General features: G+C 49.5%; 4 protein-coding genes across 10 annotated transcripts in view; 2 read left to right on the forward strand and 2 right to left on the reverse strand.

The window, feature by feature from the left end:
• FBXO2 (F-box protein 2) lies at window positions 1-9,321 on the reverse strand. 3 transcript variants are annotated; one of them, XM_059866964.1, is made up of 7 exons: window positions 9,121-9,321; window positions 8,196-8,289; window positions 4,989-5,254; window positions 3,595-3,721; window positions 3,408-3,503; window positions 2,683-2,818; window positions 1-1,807 (listed from the first exon to the last, which is right to left on the reverse strand). In XM_059866964.1, exons 3-7 carry the CDS (start codon window positions 5,230-5,232, stop codon window positions 1,673-1,675), a joined length of 738 nt encoding a protein of 245 aa, XP_059722947.1. In that variant the 5' UTR covers window positions 5,233-5,254; window positions 8,196-8,289; window positions 9,121-9,321; the 3' UTR covers window positions 1-1,672. The 3 variants fall into 3 exon arrangements, with proteins under 3 accessions (XP_059722947.1, XP_059722949.1, XP_059722948.1); XM_059866966.1 differs by lacking the exon at window positions 9,121-9,321 and having other exon boundaries at window positions 2,672-2,818; window positions 8,196-8,885; XM_059866965.1 differs by lacking the exons at window positions 8,196-8,289; window positions 9,121-9,321 and adding an exon at window positions 6,670-6,773.
• On the forward strand, window positions 7,043-10,596 carry LOC132337926 (F-box only protein 44-like). Its single transcript, XM_059866960.1, has 6 exons — window positions 7,043-7,076; window positions 7,197-7,510; window positions 8,054-8,180; window positions 8,881-8,976; window positions 9,320-9,455; window positions 10,169-10,596. The coding sequence occupies exons 1-6, from the start codon at window positions 7,063-7,065 to the stop codon at window positions 10,313-10,315; spliced, it is 834 nt and encodes a 277-aa protein (XP_059722943.1). The 5' UTR covers window positions 7,043-7,062; the 3' UTR covers window positions 10,316-10,596.
• On the reverse strand, window positions 10,101-17,780 carry MAD2L2 (mitotic arrest deficient 2 like 2). 3 transcript variants are annotated; one of them, XM_059866961.1, is made up of 9 exons: window positions 15,592-15,643; window positions 15,244-15,362; window positions 14,645-14,716; window positions 13,696-13,796; window positions 13,486-13,580; window positions 13,310-13,383; window positions 12,224-12,316; window positions 11,835-11,922; window positions 10,101-10,537 (listed from the first exon to the last, which is right to left on the reverse strand). In XM_059866961.1, exons 1-8 carry the CDS (start codon window positions 15,629-15,631, stop codon window positions 11,881-11,883), a joined length of 636 nt encoding a protein of 211 aa, XP_059722944.1. In that variant the 5' UTR covers window positions 15,632-15,643; the 3' UTR covers window positions 10,101-10,537; window positions 11,835-11,880. The 3 variants fall into 3 exon arrangements, with proteins under 3 accessions (XP_059722944.1, XP_059722946.1, XP_059722945.1); XM_059866963.1 differs by lacking the exon at window positions 10,101-10,537 and adding an exon at window positions 17,696-17,780 and having other exon boundaries at window positions 11,448-11,922; XM_059866962.1 differs by lacking the exon at window positions 10,101-10,537 and adding an exon at window positions 16,041-17,082 and having other exon boundaries at window positions 11,448-11,922.
• DRAXIN (dorsal inhibitory axon guidance protein) overlaps window positions 17,123-20,455 on the forward strand; it is an 18,844-nt gene continuing 15,511 nt past the window's right edge. Inside the window, exon 1 of one of the 3 annotated variants that reach the window (XM_059866956.1) lies at window positions 17,123-17,267. The gene's annotated coding sequence lies outside the window, so the exon portion shown is untranslated. Of the gene's footprint in view, window positions 17,268-17,852; window positions 17,979-18,090; window positions 18,458-20,455 lie in introns of those variants that run through there. The other 2 variants (XM_059866957.1, XM_059866955.1) reach the window with 2 other exon arrangements.

Consider the following 20,455-nt stretch of genomic DNA (forward strand, 5'->3'; position numbering starts at 1 on the left):
GAAATCCACACACAATTGTGTCACTTTATTATGTTTGCCTGGACTGTGGCGTGTGTGTGGCACCCAGGGGCAGCTGTGCAGAAAGCCTGAGGAAGCAGCATGCACAGTGTCCAGGTGGGAGCTCCTTCCTTTGGCTGCAGGCAGTAGCAGGCACTACATGTGCAAAGGGGCACTTAAAGGCAGCCCAGGGAGGGAAGGCAGACACATGGACACAAAAATAGACTTTCTTTAGGCAACACCAGCTCTGTTAGGGGATGCTCTTCTGAGTGGAATAACTAGCAGTGTAGCCCTGTTCTAAGTTCTTCTGAGCCTTCTGATGTTTACATTCTTGTAAGGAACTTTCTGACATGCTTTTCTCTAAATAATTATTGTTTTGCATTCTCTTCTGGAGAAGGAAAAATTTGATGGACTGTTTGTTGGTTTGTCCAGTGTCATTGGAGACGTGGCACTGTCATCCTTCAATCCACTGTCACTTCTGGAAGTCTATAAATGCTGGAGTCAGAAATTAAATGCCCTTCTTTTAACCTTGGAGATTCCAGAGTGCGGGTTGTTTTATTTCGTGTCCTCTAGTGACACTAGCAGGGACAATCCTGGTTCAGGAAAGCTTAGGGGTCTGTTCAGGATGGGGCACACAGCCCTGAGGGATGTCAAGAAGCTCAAGTGGGAGACTGAAGTGCTGTCATGTGAGCAAGCACACAGCAGAGGCAGATGTGTACTTCTTGCAGACATGGTCAGCAGAGGTGGAGCAAGGCCAGCAGCTTTCTGTGTCCTGCCAGCAGAGTCACACTGGATGACCAGGATGCTTGTTGCCTGAAGCATGCAGAGGCCAGGAAGGAGTAAATGAGTTTGTTTTCATTTTTTTCTGGACCCTATCCCAAATTTTTCCTAACCCAGTTCTCTAAGTTGTTGTCATCTCTCTCTCTCTTTGCCAGCAATTACTCTCAGATGCCATCTCTCTGAAGGAGCCAAATGAAGCCCCAGGACTGGACACCAGACGTTTTTCTTCCCAACACTTCCCTTGATAAATGGATGCTGGGAACAGTGTAAGAGAAAAGGATTCACCCTTTCTTGCTCTCTTTTACTCTGCATTATCACTAAAAATTAAACTAATAGTATTGACAGCCAAGCTAGAGCTCCTCTTTGGTAAACAATGTTATCTTTTTATAAATGGAAGAAGCCGAGGTTCTCACTGCAGGTCATGGAAACAGCTGGGGACAGGACTCTGGGTTTCACTGGTTTGTTTTGAGACGCAGGGTCTGTGGTTTTCTTTATTCTTTTCTTCCCACTCTAACTTCCAGAAAATATACTTTAAGTACCCCTTCAAGTTAAGGAGTGCCCAAGTCAGGAGAGCAGGCAGGGGAGACAGCTGCCTCAGGCAGGGTGCTAGGCATTAGAGACTAAGACAGGAGCTCTGCAGGATTTTTAGGTGATCTCCTGTCTGACAGAGGACATCAGTGCAAGGGGTGAAGTGCATTCCCAAATTCATTCCCATTCTTTGCATAGTCCTCTTGAGGCAGGATGGGTGGTGGCTCCTGGCATCTCGCACACACATTCCTATGCAGAAAGGCCAAATGCTCTACAGCCAGCAGCAGCACCATGCAGAAACCATCCAAAGGCTGGGGGATGCCCTGAGGGAAGTCAACTGCAGCATGCAGGTGCTGGCTGAGCAGAGCTATGGCTCCACTGTCACGCTGCTGCTGGTGACGCGGGCGCCGTACCAGCCCTGCCAGAAGAGCGTGTCCTGGCCGCCGTGCTCAAAGCGCACAAAGCGCACCCCGGGCCTGTAGCTGGAGAAGGTGTGAGAGATCTGTGGGACAAGAGACAAAACAGTGTTAGTAAGTGTCAGACCACCACAAAGCTACTGTTGTTCAGTGCACAGAGCCTTCAGCCCCGCTGGGCACGGTCAGACCTGCCAGGCTGGGTAAGCGTGGGGGCATTTACAGTGGGAGAAGCTTTGGTCCCATTGTTCAGAGGGCACTGAATCACTCCCAGGTGGACATTGTGTGTGTCCAGTTGTGACCCCTCAGTTTGGGAAAGACATTGAGATACTTGAGCACATCCAGAAGAGGCAAGGAGGCTGGAGAGGGGCTGGGAACACAAACCCTGTGAGGAACCACTGAGGGAGCTGGGGGTGCTCAGCTGGAGAAAAGGAGACTCAGGGGTGACCTTATCACTCTCTGCAGCTCCTGAAACGTGGCTGTGCTCACCTGGGGCTGGGCTCTTTCTCCAGGAGCACTGACAGAACCAGATCACACAATCTCAAGCTGCCTCAAGGGAAATATAGGTTGGATATTAGGAAAAGTTTTTCACAGAAAGAGTGATAAAGTACTGGAATGGTCTGCCTGGGGAGGTGGTGGAGTCACCATCCCTGGGTGTGTTTAAAAAAGCCTGGATGTGGCACTGGGTGCCAGGGTTGAGTTGAGGTATCAGGGAACAGGTTGGACTCAATGATCCTGAAGATCTCTTCCAACCTGGTGATTCTGTGACATCTCCTGCATCTTACACCTGCTAGTGTGAGTTTCCTGTAAAGCAGCCTCCCTTCTCCTTTTTCAATCATAGGATCATGGCTCCAGAGAACACATGACAGAGCCTTCTCCTCCCCTTGGAGAATTCTTCTGCTTAAAAATATTCCTGATTCATGTAGGTCGGGTGTCACCTGCTGAGCCCATACCTGTAACTCACCTCAGTCCAGCTGGCATCATTTCCCTGTGGGATGGTGACAGTCTCACTCTTGTACTCAGCCAGCACATCCTCGTTCTCAGAGAGCAGCTTCACACACAGCTCATAGAGACAGCCAGCATCACTACGTCCTGCATACCTACAAGGAGACCCCAGGTGTTGGCATTACCTGTAAGAGCTCTGCAAAGGCTCCACCATGCTCACCAATTACAGCAGCCTTGCTTGGAGATGGAAATCTGCAATGGTTCTTAGCCCAGCCCACCACCTCCCCTCACTGACCACAGGAACCTGGGCTTTGGAGTTCATGTGCTCCAACAGTTTAAAGCCCATGGGAGCTGCCTGTGAGCTCTGTCCCACATCCAGGGTCCTGGCAGCTGAGGTTTTAAGGGCCTATATATATATATATATATATATATATATATATATATATATATATACATATACATATATATATATATATATATACATATATATGTATACATATATATATATACACACATATATATTTTTAATATATAGTTTTCTATATTTATCTATTTGTATTTCATCTATTTGTATATCTATTTTATCTATTTTTAATAATTTTTAATATTTTAAAATATTTTTATATTTATAGATTTATATATATCATATATATATATCTATATATGTAAAAGGTCTATGCCCTCCCTCTCTTCCTTATCTTTCTTAACCCTCTGCCTGTCCTCAGAGCCTTCCTTAATACTTACCAGTCTCTTACCATGATTTTAGGCTGGGTTGTATCCATCAGCTCTTCCCAGTAGCCCTCAGCCCTAAGGTCAATGACCTGAGCCTTTCGACACCACCTGAAACACAAGATGCCAATTGGGATCACAATCCCTCCTGGGAGAACCAAAAATGCCCCCTTTCCTGAGCAAGAGAAGAAAGCAGCCTTACTCATAAGATGTGACAAAGTATTTATGGACTTCTTCACTAGGAAATTCTTTTCCAAAGTCCCCTGGGAGCTCTTCAATTTTCCAGCCATCACCTCCATTCTCTACCTCTCCCCAGTGCTCCAAGCCTTCTGCAAATGGCAGAAAAGAGACTTGGATGAGTCCTGTGGATGTGGGGAACTTGACCATCTCCCACTGGAACCTTCCTCTGGCTTGTGAAAGTTTGATATCAGACACAGCACTGATTTCACATGTAGACTGTGGATATGTTTGTTAAACAGAGGTCAGGCAAAACCCTTCAGCCTGACTGAGCCTAATCACACCAAACTTGAACATTCCCCAGCAAACTGGCTGGGTATGTGTGGCTCTAAGAAAGTACTCCAGGGAAAGAATTTAGGTATTCTGAACAGTGCCACAGCACACAAAGACTCTGGGGACAGATGCTGATTGCTTTATTTCTAAGTTTTCTAAAGCACTAAGTGGTGTTTTCTGAAGTAGTAAGATCTTAAACATCAGGGTTTTTAAGAGGCAAACCTGGATGTTGGAAAAGCTTGCAGAAGGTCACTTGTAAACCAAATGGGGAAGCTGTGTTGATACTGCTTTGGTCTATGATGTGTGAAATTGTTGCTGCTTGGGTTGTGAGGCTTGGTTACTGCTGCTTATTGCTGAGCAGCTTATAGCTCTGGCAAGTGAAGGTCACATATTCAGAATAATGGCACATGGGGTGTGTGCCCAGTCTCTAACATGGGCTGAGGTGAGGAGAGTAAAAACATGATTGGCCTGAACTGCTCCAAGGAGAGAAGCCTGAAGGGCTTGGGGAGCTGAGGGCAGACTCACCCCTGAGCTGGGAAAGGCTTCATCTCTCCTGTCATGGCTTAGCAAGAAGCAATACAGAAACAAATGGCACAACCATTACTGTGTTGGATGGTTTCTACAAAGGACATCTTTCAGTCTCAAACATGATTTAGATCCTTGCAGAGGTTAGATAAAGTTAATGTTATGTGAAGCCCTTTGCAAAGGCTGATTATCAAGGGCCTTTGTGCTCATTAAATGATTTGGCTGCATGGATTGAGTGACTCGACTCTTGGGCAGGGGAAAATTTTGCAACCTGACAGAAACTAAGATGTATTTTCAAAGACTAGAGAAACACAATCCTCAGTGACTGTCATCTCTCTGACACCCTGAAGCTTCTTGTGATGTCTCTCAAGGGCTGATTATCAAGGGCCTTTGTGCTCATTAAATTTTTGGCTGCACAGATTGAGTGACTCGACTCTTAGGCAGGGGGAAAATTTTGCAACCTGACAGAAACTAAGATGTATTTTCAAAGACTAGACTAACACAATCCTCAGTGACTGGTCATCTCTCTGACACCCTGAAGCTTCTTGTGATGCCTCTCACCTTCACCACATGGGTTCTTGATGAGATTCTTCCTTTTCTTACTCAGGAAGTAGAAGCTTTGCCAGTTCTCTACATCTGCCTCTGCTCTGGTGAGGCCTTCCTGCTGACACTTCAGGATCCAAAGTGCAGCTCCATCGACCAGGTTCTTCCACTGGCAGCAGACCAGGCGGCACACCAGCACCAGCTCCACCGCAGGGATGGAAGCCAGGATTTGGATCAGGACTGCTTCAGGGAGGGACTCCATCCCTGGGGCTGGGCACAGCTGTCTGAGAGAGAGAGGAAAGCAATGGTGAGGGTTTCCCACCCTCAGCAATGCCAGACACTGATGCAGTAGAAAAAAGGGAAAATAAATATGTTATCTGAAGGATTTTTGATTCCTAGCCTCAAGGTCTCCTGTTCCTCATTACATTAATAGCCTGAAGCAGATTACTATTTTTATATTCCAAGTAAAAGCCCTGAATTAAATCTGCCCACAAAACGTATGTATTTGACCACTGAGTTTGTTCATTATCCAGGCTGGAACCAGTCCCTCCAGAATCTCTGCTGCTGCAAAAATCAGCTTCCTAGTACAGATTTCCTCTGCAGAGGAAGGCACATGGATGCTTGTTCTGCCTTTAAGAACATCCCTGATAACAAATGCTGCAAAGCAGTACTCAAATATCAGTGTTTAGCTTCTTGACAGCCACTTTTGCAATGGTTCATTCTATGTCTGACAGTCTTTCCCCCAGAGTGCTGGCACTTAATCAGGAGCCTGGATGAAGTTAAGGCCTGAGCATAACTGAAAATACCTCAGCTGATATTCTCTAATATTCTAATGTCTATGGCCTCATAACTGGAGGAATAAAGTCAGAAGTGTTTGCTCTAACTTCATGTGCTAATTCTAAACTCCAAACAGCTCTCTGCTGCCCTGAGGCCCAGGTGCAGGTGCTGCAGGGCTATGGAAAGATGAGTGTGCAGATTCAGAGCCCCTGGCACCCGTGAGGGATGCACTGTCACACTGCTTTTATGTCAGCTGTGTCCTGGTGCTGGAAGCTGCTGAGATTGCAGCACACCGGATGGATGCAGCCAAACTCCTCAGGAATGACTCAGTGAGCCTGGGAGAGCACTAAGAACAGAGGTGAAATACCCTGGCATGCAACTAAACAAAACACAGGGGTGCCAAACCTGGCAAGGAAGGGAAGAAACTGGGAGTCACTGCTGTAGCAGCATCCTAAATCTAGAGGTTCAGATGTGTCCTCTATCTGCACTGCACCCAGCAGGGGCAAACTGTAATTTAAAATTCCCTGGCTTTTATAGAGACAGCATTAGTGATTTCTTATTCTCCCCACACTTCCAACCCTCATGCACAGTCCCAAAGGCCAAAACGTAATTTTTTAAAAGTAGGAGGGAGGGATCATGCTGGTTTCATCTCGTACAGGAATTTCAGAAGCCTCTCCTGCTCCCTGCCTGCTGACAGAGCGCTGTTAGCCAGGCTTCCTCCCGCACTCGGGAAAGGGACGGAGGTGCCTCTCCTTTCCCACCCCAGCTAAGCATCCAAACCGGGAGGGCTTTGCATCACGGACACGCTCCCGGCAGCGCGCATCCCCTGACGTGCTCGGGGCACACGCGTGTCCCTCCTCCTTCCCCAGGAGCCAGCCCGGAAAGCCCGCGGAGGCTCAGGGGAGGCACCGAGCGCTCTTACCTGAGCCGCTGCTGCGCGGGCTGGCCGGAGCCGAGCCGCCCCGAGCTGCGCTGCGCCGGCCGCGCCACACGGGGCTGGGCGAGCGGCCCGGGCGCTGTCAGAAGGGACCGGGCCCCGCCCTGCGGCCCCGCCCCAACGCGGCCCCGCCCCAACGCGGCCCCGCCCATCTCCGCCCCACCGCGGCACCGCCCCAACGCGGCCCCGCCCATCTCCGCCCCAACGCGGCCCCGCCCCAACGCGGCCCCGCCCATCTCCGCCCCAACGCGGCCCCGCCCATCTCCGCCCCAACGCTGCCCCGCCCCAACGCGGCCCCGCCCCGCTCCGGGGCCGCGGCCCCGCCCCAGGACGGCAGCCCCGCCCCGCGGCCCCGCACATCCGCGTCCGGAGGCGCAGATGGGCGGAGCCAGGTGGGGCCGGGGCGCGGGGCTGGGGCCGGGCGGGAGTTGCGGCGGGGAGCGGGGCTGGGGCCGGACGGGCTGTCCGCGGTTCTGTTAGTCACGAGAGGAAACTGCCTTCGCTTCCGGCAGCTCGGCCCCTCGTGCCGCGGATTTCCCCTCGCCCTCCTGCGGGCCGCGGCCTGCCATGACAACCATCGGGGACCTCCCCGAGGATGTGCTGGTGGAGCTGCTGTCGCTGCTGCCCGCCCGGGAGCTGATCCGCACCTGCCGGCTGGTGTGCTCGCAGTGGCGCTACGTGGTGGACCTGAACACCCTGTGGAAGCGCAAGTGCCAGCGCGACGGGTTTTATCATCAGAGCCTGGACAGAAGCATCTCTGACTGGAAGATCTTCTACATGCTCTTCCACATGAAGAAAAACTTAATCAAAAACCCTCGTGCTGAAGGTTGGTTTCATTATTTATAATAAAGGACTAAGAGTTTCCGAGCAGTCTGAATGAGTCATGCCTCAGCTACTGCCAGTGCTGTGGGACTGTCCAGCTATTGGGTGTAGCTCTGCTAGGTCAGACTTATAGCTCAGCTCCTGCAATTTGTGGTTTTAGCCAGAAAAATCTGGAGTCATAAGGCCCCAGTACGACAGGCAGTGACAATTGTGGTATTGAAACGATCAGGGACTGGGATTAAACATTTGGGGAGCTGGAGAACTTTTGTTACTAAAGACTTGACTAATATAACTACAGGGATCCTACTTTATTGCTGCTGCTGATTTTCTGATGCAGTCAGAAATCTGCTACCTGCTGTCCTAGATGCTGAGAGACACAAAAAGGTAATGGCAGCATAATGACAGGAGTCACAGCTGTAGGAAAAATACAGTGGATTTGAAAGATCAAGTAGCTTCCTAGAATTCTCCTGTTGCTGATTCTAACAAAAGCTGAGATCCTGCTGGTAGCTGAAGTCCTAACCCTGACCTTGGCCACCTGTGTTTTTAGAGAACTTCCAGCACTGGACAATTGATCACAATGAAGGAGATAAGTGGAAAATTGAGGAGCTGCCTGGAGCTCATGGAAGTCATATGCCAGACCCCAAAGTACAGAAATACTTTGTCACTTCATATGGGTAAGAACTGGATACCAGTAATGTGGAACTGGGAAACCTGCTTCCTCCCATCTGTCTGAAAAGGCACCATGGTTAGAAGGCTGGTGGCAGGTCCTGAACCTTAGATCACCTGTGGGAAGAGGAAGAAGCTTCATTAACCCTTTATGCCAGTTAATCTAAAGAGATGGGTACTGCTGAGAGAATTGATCACAGTAGGTGCTAAATTTCTCTGCCTACCAGGAACTTCCTGTAATTTTTATACTTAGGATAATCCACATGGGATCCCTGCTTCTCCTCTCCCAAAGGTGGTAGAGAAAGGTAAGGATCTGGCAAACTCAGTCAACTGTACTTACCTGACAAGGTCAAAGCTCTGTAACCTTCAGGAGTGGTGGGTGTGTCACACAAACAACTTGTAATAAAAGCTGTCACCAGAGGAGGATCAACAGCTTTTACAAGCACTAGGCACTAGTTTCCTGTTACCAATACATCAGTACAGAGACCCCTCTTCATGCAGCTTGTAGATAACTATTCTTTTTATCTTGGGGTGAAGCTAATTCAGTTCATTTTCTTGTCAGGTTCTAGCTATGGATAAGGCAGGGTTTAGCCAGGTCAGCTTTGAGGGCCTTCAGGATCTGGGTGGGTATTAAAGCTGTCAGGGAAAGGACAGCAAGCAAGAGAGAGGTGTTCTGTAGAACTTTGAGTATCTCTATGTCTGTTTCAGGCCATGCTTCAAGTCTCAACTCATTACCCTGGATAAAGAAGGCTATTGGAATCAGCTGATGGATGAGAAACGGCCTGAAATTACAGTCAAGGACTGGTGAGTGGAAGCACTGAAAATTAGAATTTCTAGTGTTGGTCTAGAGGTAAGCTAGGCTTCTAGAGCTTTTCATGCCATAAAATCAGTTCTTTATTCTTTGGGAGTTGTAGTTCTTGAGTAAGAATAAGCTAAATCTAAACTTACTCAGTGGACTACACGGTGGCAATCCTGTGAAGGGTGGGATAGCTGTAAGTTCTAGAACTTCTCTATAGCTATGGGGATGACACTCCTTCACTCCTTTTCCTCTGCAGACAGGGATCCCCTTGGAGCCTGCTTTTGAAAAATAAAGACCACTGAATGCTGTATATACAGCCCTGCTCCTTGATTCCTCCTGCCTCTCCAGGTACGCTGCCAGGTTTGACTGCGGGTGCCGCTACGAGCTCACCGTGAGGCTGCTCTCCAAAGACTACATCGTCCTGGAGGAATTCCGTCCCGAGCCAGTGGTCATTGAGCAGTGGAGTGATGCCCAGTGGAGAGAGGTGAGCAGCAGCCAGGGGGGCAGGAGCTTTACAGCAGTGTTGTGACACTGGTGTGTTGCAAGTCTCACTTGGCCAAAAGTGCCAGTGGACTTTCTCTGCTCCACAGCCTCCTCTGCTCTATAGAGAAGGTGAGTCAGCCCTTGCTGTTGATGATGCTGAAGAAGCAGTAGTGTCCTGAATGAGACAGATACTATTTTTAGGTGCCCAGCATTTTCTATAGAGTATCCTGTGGGCTTCTGTGTTGTTTAATGCAGTCTTTTTAATTGTTTTTTAGCTTTACTTAAGATTCTGTCTAAATAATTAAATAACAAGAGCAGATTTCAGGGTTTTTTTTATCAAAAAACTGTTTTAAAACTACTGCATGGATAGCCAAGTATTGCAGACTTAACTTTTCTTAAACTGTTACAGGTGTTTAACTGGTTTGATTTGCTGTACATTCTGCATTAGATGTTACTTAAACATGCACTTAAAAATCAAGCTTAATGTTAGCTTAACACAGATAGGATTTTGGGGAGGAGGCTGAGTGAGAAAGACTTCTTTCCTCCCCCTACCACCCCCTCCTCCCCAAAAGAACAGGGTAGGTGCACTTTCAGTGAAAGCTATCTAGGCTCAGGAAGAGCTCATTCTAAGATTCACACACTGTAGTTTTCTGAGCTTCTAAGTGAGCACTGGTTTATTTAGGCAAATTAAGAGGAATTCTCTTTTCTGTGCAGATTTCTCACACCTTCCAGAATTACCCAGCAGGAGTTCGTTACATCTGGTTCCAGCACGGAGGCCACGACACCCAGTACTGGGCAGGATGGTATGGCATCCGTGTGACAAACAGCAGCATCACCATTGGGCCCCAGACCGCGTTGTGAAGCACTGTGGAAGGGTTTGCTGTTACCTCAGGACTGTAACCAAGTGGCCTCAGGTGCACTGTTTGCTTGTGCTGTCTGGGTCTGTCCTAGCTTTGTCTTGCAGCTCTTGTTCACAGTAGAACTTCAGCAGGCCCAGCCCTTTGGAAGGGTGTTCTGTCTTCATCTTCCATTCTCTTCTACCAAGGATGCTACTGCAGTTACTGGTGCCCTTCCAGAGAAAAACTGGGACAATTAAATATGAGATCTATCTTTTCTAGTTAATACATTATTATGCTAACACAGACAGTCTTAAAGACACTTTCTTGTTTATGGAACATAGGAAAGATTAGGCTAAAATGCTTAATTTCAGATTATCAATGGTATCTACAAGGACTCTGCCACAGCTTGTTCTGTGTGATATTTTCTTTCCTGTTTCAGTGTTAAGATTTATGATCTGCATCAGACCCTCCATAGCATCAGGAAACTGTCACCTCTTGTTCCTAAGTGCTGTGTCACTGGTAGTGAATTCCTTACCCTTTCTCTAAGTGTCTATGTTCAAAATGATCCAAAACAGTCGCTTGGTGTTTGAATAAACAGGTAGAGAAAGAGGAGGTAAGAAGTCCCTTGAGGCAGCTGCCTAACAACACAAGTGCCTTTTGATTGAGCTGGGCTTTTCCCACATCACCTTTGGTTTATACTGAGCAGTGTAACCCAATATAAAATGTTAAAGCAGTGCCCAGACTGGATCTATAATGTTCTACACTTGTTACTTGGAGGAAGCAGGAGGTACTGGACAGGCTAGTGTACCAAATTCTCTGACAAACAAGCTCAGCTTGTTTGAACTGTGTCTCCCACCCTTTTACACCCAGAAATGATGTGAAGGCCATGTTCCATCTGCTCTGAGAGGTGCAGGATTATTAGTGCTTTCCTTGCTTATTCTGGGTTAGGAGTAGGATACTTGGCAGGTGTCCTTGCTGGACAGACAAATTCCATGTTGCTAATGCTGCCTCTGAGTGAAAGGGGTACAGCCTTTCATAGGAATTGACAGAGTCCACATACAGGCCAGAAAAGCAGGGGAAGCTCCACAGAAAATAAAAATACTTCTTCACTGAAGAAAGGAGCCTGGTTTTGACAGAAATCAGCCCAGTTCAACTGGGGTAAAACTTGGTATTTATTGAAGACTGCTTGGGATGGTCACAGTGGACAGACACTACATAAGGCCTCACTCCCCCTTAGCACAAGTGTTGCTCTCATGGATTGTGTGACAGCTCCTAGCTGTCTATCACTGCCTGTGTGCACTGGAGCTGCCCTTTTCAGGTGAGAACTGGACTGGTAATAAAGCACTGACTCCCCAAGGATGCACTGTATCAACACCTGTACTCTCACACAAGATGGGAACAGGCTCTGGCTCCCCATTCCAAGTCAGTTCTTTATACAGTGGTAAGAGCACTTGAAATAAAGAGGCAGCAGCTGCTCTACATTCACCCAGAAGGCCAGCTGAAGAGATGGTTATCAAGATACAGTTTGTGACAGATCTCACTCCACTGGAAGATCAGATGAAGCTTGAAGGCAAGGAAGATTTGAAATCAGGTGCCTTTGTGAGCTCGCTCTTCTACATAGAGCTGCATCTGGAGAGAGAAACAAGCAACAGTCCTGTTGGTATACAGGTAGGTGAATGGAAAAAAAAAAAGCCTGCAACAGGCTGAACAGGAAGTGCTTACACCTTCCCCCATAACCAGGTTTCCTTTTTTGTTATGAGGAGTCTTGCCCTGCTTTGATTACTGGCACAGACATCTACAAGACTAAGCTACTGCTCAGCAGTATGTTTAAAGTTGTTACACCACAGAAAACTGCAGAGCTGATGTCAGAGCATTCAAAGTTCAGAACCACAGCGGGTTCAGCACCTCTTGGTCAGAATGCCCTGCTCACCTTTAAGATGTCAGATGTCATGGTTTTCAGGGGAATGAGCCGGGGGTCGTGCATGTGCACGTCTTGCTCATCAGCGAGGATCCAAGGGAAATCCTGGGGGCAGGAACACAAGGTGTTACTGGCAGAACCCAGCAGTGCTGTAAGGTGAGCTCCTCCTCAGCACTTGTTTTGTGTTAAGTTGAAAGAGAGACAGAGTGGCTGAGGGAAGGAACAGTCAATTCAAACCTTCCACAACAACAAAACTTAACACTTACACACTTGTCCCTGACGCTCAGCATAATTGTCTTCAGTTACAGCATCAAAGTGATGCCCACCGCACTTACTGCAAAGGTGACATCTCACTTCTTTAAAAGATACACTCTCAGCTGTACTGAGCTACCATGCCCAGTTCATTACACCAAGATTTAACTGCAACTCCGGAATGCTTAGGGCATGGCTTTCCATCCTGCCTTGGAAGTTTAAAGGTGGGTCTATTAAACCACAAGTTTCTGTTACTAAGCAGTGCAGAACAGACTTTCATTTTGAAACAATTTTATACTTTGCTAGCTTTATTTGTTGTGCCGTATGACACCTAAAATAACTTGACTCAGGAAAAAAATTTCCCTGTATCTAAGCAAGGATTTAAAAATAATGTTCCTTTAGAAAGTGTTCTGCACACAGTTTCCTGTAAAATACAATGTATTTGTGCCCCCAAACCTACTCATTACTTTAATCTTAGTCTTTCTTGCTCTTTATACAAAATGGATGGTGGGTGAGGGCTGCTATTTTGCTTGATTAAATTCAAGTACCTATTCTACACGCCTGAGTATTTTTAAGTGTCTGAGCAAGCACTGGACAGTGAGTATTGTTACAATCTATTTCAATTGAAGTGTCTGCAGTGGTTGCTGTGTGTGGCTAATGTGCTGTCAGCTCACCACCATAAACCATTTCACCACATTTCAAGTACAGTTATGATGTGCCTCATGTGAACCTACATGTTCAAAATAATCTCTCAGCCTTAACCTTAAAGATGCCAAAACCCTGCACTGCCCAGTCTTTGCTCTGCAGCTTCTCACACACAGTCAGGTGCCCAAGGATATCACTCACCTTTATCACCTGGATCTTTTCCATGTTGCGTGTGGCAGCCTCCCGTGTGTGAACCAGAACTGTGAAGGTGCAACCTAAGAGAAGTGTCAGGTTCCAGCTCAGGGAACAGCTCCCAGAGGATCAGCCAAGCCAAACAATGCCAGGCATGAGGCTCTTTGGATCCAGGTGACATTTACCTGGGGGGTTGTTGTCCAGCACAGCATCACACACGCTGATTTTCAGGATGAAGGCACGCAGTAACTGCTCCACGTGGGACAGCAGGGACTCAGAACTGTGGAGGAGACAGCAGTTGTTACTGGCATGCAGCAAAGGCCTGAAGTTGCTCCCAGAATATCTCTCAGAGCTGGGTGTTGGATGCCAGGGGGAAACAGGAGTGGAAACCTCACCTAATGGAAAGAAGAGGTGGCTGTGTGATCTCAAAGACAAATCTCTCCACGGGGTGGTGCTCTTTATCCAGAATTACAACCACGACTTTCTCCACATCGTTCTGCAGGAACCAAGACAGAAAAATCCCTTCCTTAATATGAGTTGTCTGATGCCCACAGCGTGCTTCACATTCTTTGATGCAGTGGAGTACACTCAGTTGTTGGGGCTCACAGCACAAGCCCTTATCCAAAACCTGACTTCAGATTATTCTTAGCAATCAGAAAAAAAATGTTTTTGCAAAGCCATTTCTTGCTGGGTGTTAAGCTGCCAGCTTGTGGCTAAGGCTGAGGGAGATGAAGTGTGCTAAATTGTATGTTCCTCTAGATCCTGTTTTGGAAATGCACAGCCATCTCACTGCATCACTCTGGGATGGACACTGATGAAATTAAGAAACATTCAGACCATTGTCCAAACAGAGCAGCTTTGTACAACCCCAATTTAGAACAGACCCAATTCCATTTTCTACATGTCCATTAAAATTGTCTGTAAAGAGCAAGGCATACAAAACCTGCCAGCAGCCTCCTGGAATGTTTCATTGGTCACACCCTTCTCTCACAAAACCTGGAGTCCAGGCCTACCTTTGCTTCCTGGTTCACAGCAAAGCATTCAAACTGGTCTGCCACAACAGGGCCTTAAACTCAGATGGATTGTAAAGCAGAATGGTAAGATGATGTAACTGGAAATACACAGACATGTGTCCTTGTGTGCTGTATGAGACAAGCAAGGCAGGGTCTTAACTGCCAGGAAAGGTTATGATGTTTTCAGTTTTGTTAGGAACTTTTATCAGCTAGTATATCGTGTATGGTAAATTTGTAAACAAATGTGGCAATTAAGATAATATTTATGTTCTCTTATTTTCTATTAAATCTACTTGCAGTACTTCTGCCCAGGTCCCCAGGCTGAGCTCACCTTCTCCAGCAGAGGCTTCACACAGTGCAGCGTGTCCTGGATGTACTGGTTCAGCTCTGGGTGGCAGGACATCTGCAGCAAACACAGGGAAGAGTCAGAGCTGTGTTTGACATGAGCCAGGACAATGCTACAAGGGAAGATTTAAACAGAAGCACCAGTGTGTACAAGGCATTCAAGTCTTGCTTCAAATAGTGCTGGAAAATGCTGAGTTGCCCATTCAAATCAGCAATTCTTTCAGGGAAGGGTTAATCAGCTGAGGCAGATCACTGCACCCATACAGTTGTTGTGTATCTGGAATGTCTAGCAGAACAGCATATTGGGAATAGCATATTCCAACCATCTCTACTTCCTAGTAAACATCATTCCTGTTACCTCACTGCACAGAGCTGGGGCAGCCTCTACTACTGTTATCCATGACCTGCCTGTCCCATGAGCATTTGCTGTATCCTCTCTTATGACAGGAATTAAGCTCTCCTCAAAAATAAGTCTGTACATTAAACAATCACTTTGCAGAGTGTAAGTTTTTTCTGCTGAGTGTTGATTGATCCTTGCTATTTTGCTTGTCCACGTGGCTGTCAGCTTCCAAGAAAATCTCCTACCTGGACAGGTACATTGTATTTTTTCCTCTTCTGAAAGATCCCAATAGGGTAAACTTCTCTGACATACAAGATGAGGTGAACAGCCACTTCCAGGAATTCTGAAAGAACATCTGCAACAACTGAAAAAGAGAAGTAAAGGATGCTGGAATAGGGTGTGGGACAGCAGAGCAATACCAGAGACTCAGGGGACCTTTTTTACAGGTTATTTTTTTTTCTGCATAAATTTCACCTGCCTCCTCTTAGCTGCAGAGAGTTTAGGGACAGAGCAACCCTACAACACTCCCCCAAGCTCAGTAGCCAAGAGGAGCCTCACCAGGACACCAGCTGCAGCTTTGTACAACACATTACCTTGCCCAAAGTTAAGGTCCTGCCGTGTGAGAGTGGTCATCTTCCACAGACCCTGGAAGTAAGCACAAAAGGAATGGTTATCCTCTGGCTCCTGTTTTATTCATCTAGTCAGCCCATGGAGCTGTACACCAGAAGACCCTGTGAGCCCACAGGAGAGGTGTGAGCACCCCCCATAAGCCCAGCATGTCCTCAGGGATTACCAGCAGTGCACAAACCAGTGCTCACACCTCAGGATGAGAGATTATCCATAATTTAATTCCTGGGGCTTTCAGTCTCCCTTTCTGGGATACAGGAAAGTTCAGACAAATACTTTTTAGTAACACAAAAAAACCTGGTTTTTTAAAGCTTCATAGTCCTTGCCTTTTCTAAGCCCTGTCTCTTAATATAACACAAGAACTTCTCAAGCTTTTGAGTTTATTCTATTATTTGGGTTTATTCTATTATTTCACCTCCATGAACCATTGCTTGTCCAGGCTTGGAGCTGCATCTTCCACTGACTCACCACCACACAGGTTCTCATTTGCTGCCACTGCCAACAACTTCTGAGTTTCTCTCTGCAGTCCCAAGGAACCCAACCCCTGCAGAGCTGCATAATTAAGTCAACTTTGTGACACAGGATTAAGGAATTCCTCAGGTTGGAAGGCACCTATAAGAATCATGGAGTTCAGCTCCCTGCTCCTCATAGGACCACCTAAAACTAAACTATGTGACTTAGAGCATCATTCAGCTGCTCCTGAAACTCTGACAGGCTTTGGCTGTGACTGCATCCCTGGGGAGCCTGAAATCTGTGAGCAAGAAAGGGCAGCACATTATTGTCACAAACTGACTTTCATGTGCAAACAATCAAAGAGCAGATGCTGGAGTTCAGGTCCCCAACAGCTTAGCAGACTCCATGCCTTACATAATTTAAGTCACAGTGTACATAATTATCTATTAGAAACTTTATTTTGTTTAATTATTTTATCTCTGCAAGCCAGTAAATTCTAACCACTAACAGCAGCACCATTCATGAACTGTAGAGGTCTTTAAATGCCTCGGGAGCACTCTGGCTCCACCAGTAACTCAGGTGTTCTACAAAGACTTTTGACAAACCACAGAAGTTCCAATAAGCTCTACAGACACTCATTTTCAAGCTGTTTCAGCTGTAATAAAACATGTTTTTCAGACCTATGAAGAATTAGTCCAACCTGCACAAAACAGGGAGCTACTTGCATCCCCAGTTTTTAAAACAGAGTTATACCCCTGTGTACAAGGGCTTGCTGGAATATTAGTGATCTGATACACTAAATAAAGTTAAGATAGTTAAGCATCTCTCTAGCACCCCAGCCACAGTGGCGCTCAAATTAGTACAAAAGATCTACAGAGTATCATAAACAATCTGTGTTTTTAGAGGTTTAGGTTCACATCCTCACTTAAACTTCATTCCTTCTTAAAGACACTCCCAAGCAACCCAAGGGATCCACCCTTCCACACAGTCACAAAGCAGGAACTAGGCACTGCACACTCCAGGACTGTGCAGGCTGGGAGATCACGGAGTCACAGAACAGTTTGGGTTGGAAGGGACCCTAAAGCTCATCTTATTACAACACCCTGCCAGAGGCAGGGCCACCCTCCACGATCCCAGACTGGTACAAACTCCATCCAACCTTGGACATTCCGGGGATGGGGCATATCATGTAAGCATAACCCAGAGCCCTCCCCGTGCCTATCACGGGAGCTCCCGCACCAGCCCAGCGCAGCCCGCACAGGCCGCCCCAGCAGCCCGGACGTGCCGTGCCCGTACCCTGGCTCCCCTCACCGCCGCTCCCTCGCCCACTCCTCATCTCAACCACGGGACCAGAAGGAACGGCGGACGGGGACAGACCCCTCGAGCGCCCCGCTCCCACCCACCGCACGGCACCGCCTTTCCTCAGCCTGGGAACCGAGCCTGGCAACCGCCTGCTCGCCGGTGCTCCCTCCCGCAACGGGGCTCCACTGCCGCCCAGCGCCCCGCCTCAGCACGGCCACCTGCCCCCGTGTCTCCCCGTGTCCGCCCGGTGCTGCTCCCCGCCCCGCTCTCCCCCTCCCGGTGTTCCCTCTCGCACCGGCACCCCCCGCTCCCGACCGGGCCCGCCGCCCCTCACGCCGCCCAGCGCGGGAAGCGGCGGCAGCGCCTGCGGATGACGTCATGGCGGCGGCGGCGAGCGCCCCCCGGCGGGCGGGAGGAGCGGGAGCGGGGCCGGTCCCGCTGCCCCGCGGGGTCCCGGCACCGCCGCAGCTCCCCCGGCACGGCGGGGCCGGGGCTCGGCGCGGGGAGCGGGGCGCGCTGAGCCACCAGCGCCTCGCCCTCCTCGGGACCATAACGCGGGGGAAGCCCGCGGGAGAGCGGAGCCCGCCCCACCGCGCAGGTGAGCGGGGCTCACCGGCTCACCCGCTCCCCGCCTCCCCGGGCTGCCACGCCTTTGTCTCCGGTCTTTGTCTGTCCCGTCCGTGCCCGGGGCAGGGAGCGCTGCTGCCAGCAGCATCCTGCGCTCTCGCACCCACCTCCTCCGTAGCGCCGGGCACCCCCGCAGCACGCTGCCCTGGCATGGCCCTGCACTCCTCCAGTGACCCCCGCACGCCCAGAGCCCCTCCGCCCCTCCCAGCCCCACCTCCTCCGGCACCATGCACCCCAGTCTCCCCCGGGATTCCCCATGTCCCCGATTCCTCTCCACATTCCCCCACTGCTTTCCCTCTGTCTCCTCCTCCTCTTCCTCCTCCTCCTCCTCTCCTTTCGGGTTTGAACACCCCCTGCCCCCCGCAGACCTGCCTCCCCTCCGCCGCTCGCACAGCTCTGCCCTGCCCTGCCCTGCCTGCCAGGCTCCGCCGGACCGGCACCTTCGGACAGGTAGGCAGCGCTGCCCGCGCCGTGCTCACCCGCCCCGGGGCCAGCGGTGGATGCTCCGCCGAGCTGATTCCCCTGTGCTGTCGCAGGGACTGGGGAGGAGTGGGGAACACCTTCCCACTTTACGTGCGCCCCGGAGCAGACAAAGACACGGACTGACGGGGATGCCCGGTCCTGCCGCCGCCGGGAGCTTTGGTTACGGTGGCATCGCTCCGCGGTGCCGGCGAGCGGAGAGCTCGGACAGCACCGGTACCGGGGCGCGGTGCCTTCGGCCGGACCTATTGTCACCCGTGCTGGGGAGCGCGCTCCGGACTCCGCGGGTCCCGCCGCGGTTCTGCCACACGGGTCGCCTCCGTGCCCTGCGCCGTGTGCCTCGCAGGGATGCGCGGTTCGGGTCTGGGACTCGACCGCCCCGCTGTGGGTCACTCCTGCCACCTTCCTCCCCAGATCGCTCTGGGAAGCAAAGTCGCCTCGGACAGAGGCACCGTCCCTCTCTCAGGGTCTGAGCCCCTCGCACACCCCAGGGGAACGTCCCGGCTCCGAGCCAGCGACGCCGAGGGGCGACAGAAGCTTTTCCCACCGAGTCATTGTGTTTACAGAGCCGTGCGCTGCCATGCACCGAGCCCCTGGCTACCCGCGGCTTGTTGTCTGTTCTTCCTCTGTTGATAAAAGTGAGGTCTCATTTCTGAATTAAATCAACTTGGCATCAGTTAATGGCTTATTGCAACTAGGAATTAATCACACAGAATTTAAGTGGCACTTATCCAATTCACACCTGAAGTTTTCTGTCAGCTGGAGGGTTTCATGGAAGTGGTTTTGTATTGCCATGTCCTCTCCCTTGAGGAAGAAGGCACTAATTCTATATATACGGTTCAAAGTGAGAATGTCATGCAAGGAAGAATGTTGAAAGCACAGCCTAACTGTTTTGCCAGTCGAGACAGATCCATGTCTCCCTCCCAGCAAAGATCAGAGCAAATCTGCCCCGTTCTTCCCTGTAACACTGGTGAGTACTTTCCAGCTGGGTGAGCAATGACCTTTCCTATTGATTGTGTCCCATTTGTCACCTGGCATCACACATGAAACCGAAGAGTCTTCTCTGCCATGCTGACAGCAAGCAACTATATCTTGGGTGTGAATCTCAGGCTCGTTGCTGTTTTAGTCTCTTTATTGGGTAGAGCAGGCTCTGTTTGATGGCAGGTCGCCTGTGATGGCTGTGAAGTCCCAGAGGGAAGCAGAGCAGAGGGTTCTGCATATTCATTCATGGGCCCCTCTTACCCTTCAATGCAGCGACTTGCTGGGCTGGCTGTCCCTGGCAGATGTTGTGTTGGGAAGCTCTCAGGGCGGGCTGGGCTAGGCTCAGGAGAAAGAGTGGCACAGCTGTGCCTAGGGGCATGTATTGACTCGAAGGCATCCAGTGACAACCAAAACCAGGGTGATGGAGCTCAGCAGGGACTCAGGCTGCTCACAAGCCTGGGCTGCAGCAGAGGGAGTTCCCTGGGCTGTGCTGTGTGAACAGATCACTTCTGTCCTCATCAGCACAGTAGAGCACAGAGAGATGGGTCAGCCAGAGGTGATGGGTGAGGGGAGTCCCAGCTCCAGCCCTCCAACTAATGTTGAGTGAATCAAGTTTCAAGTGGTCACTGGATACAAACTGCCCCAGGGAGAGGCTTTGTGAAGGCACAGGGGTAGCTACAACTACTACTTAATGCCTTGCAAGCCTGAATCCTTATGTCCTGTCTCTCCTGCCACTAATGCAATTGGTATATTACTGAATTTGGCCCTTTCTATTCTGGAGTGCTGTCTGGGGATAGCAAAAGTGAGAGAAAACAGCACAGGTAAAGGAACCAGGTGTTTCAAGGGGCAAAGTGGAGGGGGTGTTCAGGTAGCCTGAATATCTGCAGAGAGGAAATGTCTTGGATCACAGTCAGGAGGGACAAAGAAACTTTGGAGTCCAATAAGTATGAAAGGCAAGATAGGGAGGAACGGTGATGATGGAAGCAG

The sequence above is a fragment of the Haemorhous mexicanus genome, chromosome 23 (genome assembly GCF_027477595.1).
Source record: "Haemorhous mexicanus isolate bHaeMex1 chromosome 23, bHaeMex1.pri, whole genome shotgun sequence".
NCBI classification, from domain to species: domain Eukaryota; kingdom Metazoa; phylum Chordata; class Aves; order Passeriformes; family Fringillidae; genus Haemorhous; species Haemorhous mexicanus.

Coding starts and splice junctions, on each gene's coding strand:
- MAD2L2 (XM_059866962.1), bottom strand. Junction 13,797..14,644: donor TGAAGCCTCTGCTGGAGAAG/GTGAGCTCAGCC, acceptor TGGTTCCTGCAG/AACGATGTGGAGAAAGTCGT. Junction 13,581..13,695: donor CCACCTCTTCTTTCCATTAG/GTGAGGTTTCCA, acceptor TCTCCTCCACAG/TTCTGAGTCCCTGCTGTCCC.
- FBXO2 (XM_059866964.1), bottom strand. CDS start 5,232: ATGGAGTCCCTCCCTGAAGCAGTCCTGATCCAAATCCTGGCTTCCATC. Junction 2,819..3,407: donor AAAATCATGGTAAGAGACTG/GTAAGTATTAAG, acceptor GTCTCCTTGTAG/GTATGCAGGACGTAGTGATG. Junction 1,808..2,682: donor ATGATGCCAGCTGGACTGAG/GTGAGTTACAGG, acceptor CTTGTCCCACAG/ATCTCTCACACCTTCTCCAG.
- LOC132337926 (XM_059866960.1), top strand. Junction 7,511..8,053: donor CAAAAACCCTCGTGCTGAAG/GTTGGTTTCATT, acceptor CTGTGTTTTTAG/AGAACTTCCAGCACTGGACA. Junction 9,456..10,168: donor GTGATGCCCAGTGGAGAGAG/GTGAGCAGCAGC, acceptor TTTTCTGTGCAG/ATTTCTCACACCTTCCAGAA.